We start from the raw sequence: 10,285 nt of genomic DNA, 5'->3' as shown, positions 1-10,285 counted from the left end.
GCAATCAGGCATGCTACTGATATCCAGCACTTACAAAATGATCTGAATAGACTGGAAATTTGGGCAAACGAAAATGGCTGTCAGTTTAACCCCCCCCAACTGGCCATGATGTCTATAGACATCAGCTAAATCTGGATACGATTCTGTAACACCCATTAAATAACATGGATAAGAAGTGCAATTTAGTCTCTCTATTTCATCTACCTCGGCTGTTAGGGAGGTTAATATTAGTAAGTGTAAAGTGTTGCACTTTGGTGTGATGAGATTTCCAGCAGTAGGTTATATTTGCTGGGTTATGCTACAAGAAACTGATGAGGCTAGGGATCTTGGTGTAATGGTGGATGGTAATTTGAAATTCAAAGGTCACAGAGCAAAAGTTGTAAATACAACTCAGAAAATAACTGCAATGCTGAAGCGAAACTTAACATGTAAAGATAAGAAAGTCATTTTGCTTCTTTATAAGGCCTTGATAAGACTGCATCTGGATTATTGTGCAAAGATTCGGTCTCCCAGATTCGAAGGGGATAAAGAAACTGTGGAAAAGGTGCATAGAAGAGGTACAAAGACTGTATCTGGATTTTGGAATTAGATTATGAATATGTGGATTACAGATTCTGCTTAACAGGAGAAAGAGCCATGATATGATAGAGGTCTATAAACTTCTGAATGGGTGTTATAGGATATCATTTGATGAAATTTTTTGTTATATGGAAGGTGGGGAGAGAACATGAAAGTTAAATTTGTTCAAGTCAAGAAAGAGGCAAGAGCTAGGTTTTTCTGTCATGAAGCAGTGAGTGAGTGGAATCATTTGCTTTTAGGGATAGTGAGTGCATCTCTAGTGTGAATGAATTTAAGGGGAAAGGTATGACAGCTGGTCTGGATGATTTCTAGCCTCCCTCAATAATTCCTCGACTCTCTGGAGGTCTCAGATAATAATGATAATAGTAATAATATGGCTGTCCCAATTACCCAGAATCTATCATACTCATTTTTTCTATGATGTTTGGAGGTTTTTCTTTATGTGGTGCACTGGCCACAAAAAGAATTTTTTTGATCTGACATGTGGATCCTCATTCAGCAGGATCATTTTAGAAAGGAGTTATTTCAAGAATGAGACAGTAATAGGTTGCTGACACTAATGCACTCCACAGAAAAAGCACTCACATTCATAAAGTTTAGGTATGCTGAAATTATTGAATAGTGGGACAGACGTACGAGTTTGTGCTGCTGTTGATATTTTCTTAACAATCACCTTTTCAGCATGAAAGGATTTTAGAGCAGATGATGTGGTGGCTAGCTCCTCTTTGTATACTGATATGAGATGTTTTGCTTGGTCTTTATCTTCTGCATCTTCCACCTTTGGCATGCTCAAGAGCAGACTGGATAGTCTTCCTCATAATTGATGCATTTAGGTTTCTGTGCAAAGCAAGATTTATTGCCTCGCTCCTTACTACCATATCGGGTACAGACAGTCGAGGCATTAAAGACAGTTTTGTCAGTATTTTTGACATGTAAAGCATTTCAGTGAATTACAGGTGTAGACTCTAACATGACAGCTGAGATAGCCTACTTTTATAAATGCTAGCAGTTTAGATATGTAAAAAGTAAGGATGACATTCTTGGTTAGAACCAGGTGACTATCCCTATGTATGAGCATGAGCCCTACACCCATCACACCTCGATCTTTAATCTCTGAAATACAAAGAAGACCTTATTTTGATATCACATCTCTAAAATAACAATGTTTCAGAAGGTGTTACATAATTGGTGCTCCTCCCATCAGTGTTGTTCACAAAGTGTTTCTAAGTGCTTACATGATATTCTACAAGAATATCATCCATACATAGTTATTATTATTATTGTACAGGCAGCTCCATGGAGTCCTAAGACATCATGGGAGACCCAAACTATCAATACGATATATATCATACCTCTCCTTGAAACCATTAACAGACAAAACACAATTGACTCAGGCAACACATTCCATTCATTAACCACTTTCCAAGTGAAAAATCTAGTCCTTATGCTCTTGATAGCCATACTCTTACTCAACTTCCAGGGATGACCTCTTGTTCTGCTGACTCTAGCCAAGTGCTGAAACATTTCCCCTGCATCAATCCTATAAAATACTTTAAGTAACTTAAATGTTTCTATGAAATTCCCCCTTTTCTGCCTATTAACCAACTTTAGCAATCCACAAACCCTCAATTTATCCTCATAGGCAGCATTCCATAGACCACTCACCATCTTGTTCACTCACCTCTGAATCCTCTTCACTACCTCCTTATCCACCAAAACTCAGGTGACCAGATCTGGTCATATTAAGGCTTTATAAAGAGGAATGATAACTTCCTTATCTCTGCTTGTTAGTGTTATTCAATAACCAGGTAATCGTGTGAGCTACCCTGGCTACTTTAGCAATATGCACTCTATACTACTACTCCTTTGCACTCTCCTTTCAATCACCAAGAGACCAGACCTGCACACAATAGTCCAAGTGAGGTCTTATCAAGGTCTTGTAAAGAGGTAAAATCACTTCCTTATCTTTACATGTCAGGATTTGTTTCAGCATTGTAATTATTCTCTGAATTGTATTTACAATTTTTGCTATATGACCCTTGAACTTCAGCTTCATGTCTACTAAAGCTCCAAGATCCCTAGTCAGTTTCTTCTAGCACAATCGCACCAATATAATATGACATTGGATATCTACTCATGCCAAAGTGCATGACCTTACATGTATTAATGTTGAACTGACAGCCATTTTCACATGATCACAATTCCAGCCTACTCAAATCATTCTGCAGGTACTGTAAATCAGCAACGCTGCTGATTACCCTACCTATCTTTGCATCATCAGCAAATAGCTGCTTGTCATATATCAAATCCTTCCAATGTCATTAATGTAGGGATTGAAGAAAAATGGACCAAGGATTGATCATTGAGGCCATCACTGGTTACCTTGAATCTTGCAGATCCCCCCCTCCCCCCCACTACACGACTTTCTGATATCTGTCAGTCAGTCATTCTCTTATCCATGTTAAGAAGTGGTAATCCAGCCCCATATTCTCCAATTTATGCAACAGTTTTCCATGCTGTATTCTGTGAAAAGCCTTAACAAAATCCAGAAGTATCGTGGTGTATCCATTGCCCCTGTCTATCTTAGTAATAACGTTATTATAGAAGTTGAGCAAGTCGCTAAAACATGACGTCCTCTTTGTAAACCTATGCTGTTCATCGCCAAATAGAGATTCTTAGTCAATCCATTTATGAATGCAAGCCCTACCAACTTTTCCAAAATCTTCACCAATCAGTATCTTGAGATACTGATTGGTCGATAGTTGGATACATCAGTCTTTGCACCACCCTTGTGCAATGTGATTACGATACATTCTTTATACTTATGCAGAATCTTTCCTGTTCGAAGACTCAAATTATATAGCATGGTCAAAGGTATAGCCAGTTCAGCTGAACACTCTTTCTGCATCCATGATGATACCCCATCAGTTACTATTGCAAAATTCTTGTTCAGTTTGTGCAACAGCTCAATACTTCCTCTTTACACCTGAGTTTTCTCATACAGTGAAGAGGTGGCAGTGAGTTCAATGTTCCATATACCAGGTTGATAGCTTTTAGCTAAATGGACACTCATGAGGAGAACAATCACATCTGCATTCAGCAGAGTTATTCTTTCTTTTACTTGCAGCATAACAATAGAATTCGTTTAGGTTGTCTTTAACTTGCAGAGTCTGTTTCTTTTCCTACTCAGGTTTCTGGGCAACACTGTGAATCTTCTGGCCTGCTGGCTTATAATTATCATAACTGAATTATCCTTATGCATATGGTATTCCTTCCACATCATCTTTTTCTTATAAATCTCTTGCTTAATTAGATTACACATCCATTTCACACCTACTCTATTTTTGCTTCGAACTCTAGTGACACATTCTGATATCGCATCATTAAGTAGTTTTTAAACACTTCCCACAAACTGTCAATATCCTTCCCATCCAACAACTGATTTTTGTTTCTTATTTCTGTTATCAGATTATGTATCTGTACTTGGTTGTGGAATTGTGAATGTGGCCCTGAAAAATTTGAGGATGAATGATTCATGCTCAAAGGGATTTCTGGTTTGGCACTAGGATTCCTCACCCACCAGCACGGAACAATTCATGGATGCCCACTATAGGAGAAGCAGTAAATGCACTCAGAAGTGAAACACTAGGATTACATTGGACGCCATACCAGTACTGTAACAAATATTGTGCTCTATCTCCAGATCATGAGGAATGAGACTGCATACCACTTGCAGACAAGTCCACTAGTCAACTATTAATGGCTAGACCATCCAGGACCACCCACCTTGCTAAAGCAGTGAAAAACTACGGGGATCCTCCATTCCAGATTCCCATGGGCCAAGTCAGATAGCAAAGACAGAAGGACATATGATTCCAGTAATGGTGGTCTGGAAGATAGGTAGCATAAAATATGGGAGAAAAAGAATAGAAAATAAGGAAGAATGAAAAGGGGTACTATCACCTTGCTAAAGCAGTGCAAAACTACAAGGATCTCCATTCCGGATTCTCATTCCATGGGAATCTGGAATGGAGGTCCTTGATCAAGGAAGAATGAAAAGGGGGTACTATCACTGGGAGGATCTCTCTCTCTCTCCACCAGAACAGTCTTGGGTAGAGAGGAGTGTCAATGTAGCCAGCGATGCAGCAAAAATGATGTAATATTATAATACATAATACTATAATGTGTAATACTAATGCTACTAGAATCATATGGAGAAATTAGTCAAAAAGAATATATATATATATATACACAGTGGTGTCTCGCTAATCCGAACTTAGGTTTGAAAAAAAATTTATTTATTACGCATTATTATTTTGTGTACTATTATTTTTATTTAATAATTATTATTTTATTATTATTATTACAGTACGGTATTTTTTTCATACTGTCGATTGTACGGTTATACTGTAGGCCTATTTTGATTTATTGTGTGTTCACGTTTACTTTTTTATACTGCGTAAATTTCACAAAGAGATGTTACGGAATGGATTACAGGTAAAACCGAAAGTAAATTTGAAATCAAATCAGATGCTGAAATTATAAATATGATGCTACAGAATGAATGCAAGACGATAAAGAACTCGAAGAAAAAAAAAAGTAAAACATGAAGAGGCAGTTGACAGTTTTAATATGTGTATAGAATGGGCTAAGCAGAATGATATGCCATTCCACAAAATTTTATTGCTAATGCAGCTCTGAGAAGAAGCATTCGAAAAAAGTTTAGCTTCCAAGAAGCAAAAGAAAATCAGTGACTTTTCTATGAAGAAATAAAAAAACTTTTTTTTTTGTGTTAACAAGAAAGTGATATTTTTTACCCAAATTAAGTTATCAACTGAAGTATGCAATTTCATTAAATCAGAATCCTCAACAATACAGTACATACAAACTAAATTTTTTACTAAAATAAACTTGTGTACTGTATTATTTTTTAAGTTTTACATTACAGTACAGTAGCTTTTTTTCTATCAGTTACTTCATTTATTTACAGAATTAAATTGATGTACCTTCAGAATCTGATTATTTGTCTTAAATGCTGGTTATTGTTGTCTTTTGGGGGAAAATTCGCTAATCCACACTTTTCACTAATCCGAATGAGCACGGTTTTTATTAGTTCTAATTAGCAAGATACCACTGTATATATATTGATCAATCATATTAATTTCCCAGATGCTTAGGCCATCATTATGATTTAAATTAGAATGATGTAGCAGCACTTTGGAAATTTGCTTTAATTATGTCAGAGCTGTTAACATGGTCCTTTTTAATATTCTTAATCCTGGATGTGAAGTTACCATTGCCACTGAGATATCATTGAAATAGCATGAATACAAAGTATAAGATGGTTGATATATTACATCCACCATGGCCAGTTGAGTGGTTAAACAAACATTACATTTAGGAATGTTTATTTAAGAACTCTGTGTTGTCCCAAAGGATTTTGTAGCTGGCATCAAATCCATACTGTGCTAATCTGTATTTATTATAATTTCATGTGATAAAGTATTAAACTTGGTCACATCTTGCTACCATCAATGTACTTGACAAAAATGAATGTTTATATAGCCTATTATGAGCACCGTTAAAGTATTAAGCTTCTGCGAAGTTCGTAAATAACATACATAATTCTGTTTGTTTGCATTTCAGTTTTATGTCATGCACTTTTTTGAAGTTGAGCTTTAACAGTATTCGCCTGTTCAATTTCCTCCTGTTTTAGATTCTTTTAACTTCATGTCAGTGGCTACTGACAAAAAAAAGTCCAGTAAACCAGCATTGGTATTAAATTTAGTTATTTAAGTATAAGAGTCATATTTTACATCTTTGTTTTGCCTTATGTTGAAAAAAAAAAAATGCAATGTGTCTGCAATTAAAATATGTTTCAAACCAGCAAAATATCCTGAAGAAAAGAGCTAATTAATTAATAATAATATTTTTTGAGAAGTTATTTCAGTTAGTTAGGTAGGTATTCTTATGGCAGAGTCAGTTATTTCAGGTGAAGCATGGGATGGAAAAAGAATAGAACATGTTAGATGAACTAGCTAACATTTGTAATCCTTCCAATGTATGCCACTACACAAACACCACATATAAAACATTAATTCTCTCTTTAAGTCTTGGTATAATTTATATTTTTCTTTATTTTAAATGAAGTAAATGTCTAGCGGTAAATATAAATAGTGAACAAGTTTGTCAACAGTACTGCCATCACAGCAACTTTTTAAAATTTATTTTCTCCAGCTTGACCTTGCATTAGAAACAAAGCAAATTAAATATGACATAGATCTTTGGTGAAATAATAAGAATGATTTGGGTTTGTTTCACAGCATATCAGAAATAAAAAATTTTCACTCACTATTTACTTTTTTTTTTTTTCATTTAAAAAAACTTAAATAGGCTTTTACCACAAAAAAACAAAAAAAAAATTACAAGAAAGACAAATATTTTTTTATAAAAACTGTTAGAATAGTTTTCACTTAATGAAAATATAATACTTTCAATTTCATTTTCAAATCTAACAATTAAATAATTAACTCTGCAATTTAAACCATATTTTAGTATTTGCGTTTTGTTTGGTATGCTATCTCTGTATGTAATTTATAAGTACAGTCATGTACCAGATTAAAACAAGAAAGTACAAGTCAACATATCTATGGGACATGCAGGAATTTAATGAGTGGCAGTGGGAAAACAGTGATACAGTTACAGGTGAAGCTTTGCCTGCCCATGAGTTGTAGCTCTTAGGGCAGTGCATTACAAACAGGTCCCAGCATGTCTGGCTCTTTAATTAACAGTTTCTGTAAAATTGTACACAGACAGCACAACGGACAATGGGATTTATTACATGATTTGTAAAAAGGATGCATGGTCAAGCAACATGGTGTTCTGTACATAGCTCTGTACAAATCTATCGGTAATGGCTACAGATGGAAATCTTGAAGATGATAACGCCGGTGTGGAAATGAGTTATATATGAATGGGGAAGGGGAAAGAAAGGTAGGGAGCTAAGTAGATGCTACCTAAACCAGGTTAAGAAGTGTGTCAATACAAAATGTATTAACATTAACCTTCTCTCCTTTGCCTCTTCTGAGTATATATATATACAAAATAAATAAACGCGTTCTCAGTAAACTGGTTGCACTTGGCATTACATGTGTACAGAAGGATACGGTATGGTAGATACCATACACTGTCAACAAACAGGGCCGTTGATTTTTATGTAATAATATGCTAGTCAACAAATAATTTTCATGTGTACTGAATGACACCTCAGTATCACACATACACACACACCTTTAAATGTGTTAGAAGCAAAATCCAAAATTATCAAAGTTGTAACACAAAGCAGTCAATCTTGAACTTCCCTGACTACAATGCAGCCATGGTCGGAGTATGAGGGAAGCCAAGATATTTCTTGTCATGATACTGTGGATACATATGAAAGCCACCCTGATATGTGTTCTTGTTTCACGGCCTCTGTCAATCACAGATGATTCCAGCTGGAAAAAAAGCTTCTGCTGGTCAGAGTAGTCTATTGATCCCATAACTCCATAAATCTTCAAATCACTGCAGGTGATACCCTCATATTAATGCTTCTACTGCATGATAGAGCTGCATAAGAACTTGAATGTGGACTGGCAGGCAGGAGCGTCGGTCATGAGTGGCAGGATCAAGGGCCAGCCAAGAGAGAGAATTAAAGCCTTCTAATACATACCTGTGCATAATATAAGAAAATGTCATATTAGCTGAAATATATTGCCATAAGTTCAAAACTTAAATGATAATTTTGTGTACTACTAATTCAAATAATCTATACATAACTTATGAAACTGGTTCAAAGCAAAAGTATATATAAAATCATTTGGGAAGGGAAGCAAGAGAGACTTAAAAACTATATTAATGAAGGCAAACATACAACCACTTCAATTTTGTAAAAATGATGCCAGCATTTAGATTAAGAATTCTTCAGTTTCCTCTATTAAGTCAATTCTTTATTCATATTTTCTTCATCATCATTTAAACTGATTCTGGAGATCAGTTTTTTACCCTACATTAACAGTTTAGTTTGTATAGGTTGAAAGAATTGTTAGATTATATATATTTCTTCATGATACAGAGAATTTTATTTAGTAAAATTAAATGAAAAACCATTAAAGTATACAAAAGCATGAAAATAAACCTTTTGTGTAACTTAGCAAAGAGGTTAGAAAAAAATCACAAGGAAACAATAGAAAATTGCACATTTATGATAAATCTTAAATGAAGAACTTCAAGTTTTGAAATAATTTATTTGCACCATAAAAAAAAATTCATTCATTTACAACAAACTATGAAAGAATCCTGACAGGATTCTTACATAGTTTGTAAGGAAATTCACCATAGCAAACCATCTCATGGTCCACATGAGTTTGCTATAGGGAGAATTAAACATATAATGAGCTCTTGAATATAACTCACATATAGCAAACAATTTAACAATTATGTTCTGAACATTTTTATTATACGCTGGTGTCCAAGCTAAGGATGAACTAAAAGAAAATTATATACTTGATTTAATCCTTTAGCCAAGTGTAAGCAAACAAAGCTTGCATCTAAGGTATTTTCAGGATTGGGGAACTTGTATATAAAAGCTGATGACTTCACACCACATGCCTTAGTATCCCATAATACAAAGTACATATCCTAATGGGTATGTATAATGCTATGCATTATGGGATACTAAGGCAAGTGATGTGAAGCCATTAGCTTCTATATACCAGTTTCCCAGTCCTGAAAATACTTCAAGTGCAAACTTTGTTTGCTTACACTTGGATAAAGGATTAAACCAAGCATATAATTTCTTGGTATCTTTAATTTATAGTATAACCAAGTGGAAACACTTCCAACAACTGTCTCTAATCCAGAGTATTTTAATAATAAAGAGTGACACCTTTTGGTTACTTGTATACGAAAATATAACTTCTGCATTACTTTAATCTTAGTATCACCTCTGGGTCTGGTTCCCACTGATTAAACCTCAGTAAAGGTTAAAACTGATCTGGGTTTAGAATTATTATTATGTTCTGCTAATCAGTAAGTGGAATTGAACCTGTAATCAGTGAAGTTACCTAACAGGCTAAACTTTTGCACCAGGATATGTGCTTTGCATTATGGGATACTAAGGCAAGTGATGTGAAGTCATTAGCTTCTATATACAATATCCCCCAGTCCTGAAAATACTTGAGATGCAAACTTTGTTTGCTTACATTTGGATAAAGGAATAAACCAAGTGGAAAAACTTCCAATAAATTTTTACCTGTATATGAAAAAATTTCATGATTATAGCCAAATGTGGACATAAATGTATTGCCAGCATACTAATAAATATGTGTTACAAGTGTTATATGTGTTAAATATGTGTTATAAGTTTCTTACAAATGAAATTGCAATACATTTTTGGCAAAAGTTACAAATTTCCTAAGAATAAGGAATTAATGTACAGTTCTTACAGAAAACTATGCAGAGAGATTTCAGAAAGGAATATGTCCACCCCAAACTGCGATGCAACTCTCACAACATTGTACCATACTTAGCACCATGTGATTCAGGAGTTCTTGAGGAAATCTGGCCCACTCCTTCTTTAGAGTAAGGATAAGTTTGTTTTCTGGTGGGGAATTTCGAGCATCAATGCATCTCCCTATTGCATTCCAAATGGTGGAATGCTCCTCAG

General features: G+C 34.9%; 1 protein-coding gene across 1 annotated transcript in view; it reads right to left on the bottom strand.

Annotated features, from left to right (window-relative positions):
- Positions 1–7,227: 7,227 nt before the first annotated feature.
- LOC150092894 (mediator of RNA polymerase II transcription subunit 13-like) overlaps positions 7,228–10,285 on the bottom strand; it is a 557,023-nt gene continuing 553,965 nt past the window's right edge. Inside the window, exon 27 of the mRNA XM_090414065.1 lies at positions 7,228–8,290. Coding sequence (XP_090270191.1) covers positions 8,158–8,290 — 133 coding nt within the window. The 3' untranslated portion in view covers positions 7,228–8,157. The remainder of the gene's footprint in view (positions 8,291–10,285) is intronic.

Source organism: Typopeltis vanoorti, chromosome 24 (assembly GCF_054136105.1).
Source record: "Typopeltis vanoorti isolate ZY-2024b chromosome 24, IOZ_Tvanoo_1.0, whole genome shotgun sequence".
Taxonomy (NCBI): Eukaryota; Metazoa; Arthropoda; class Arachnida; order Uropygi; family Thelyphonidae; genus Typopeltis; species Typopeltis vanoorti.
This window is presented reverse-complemented; position numbering and strand designations above follow the sequence as displayed.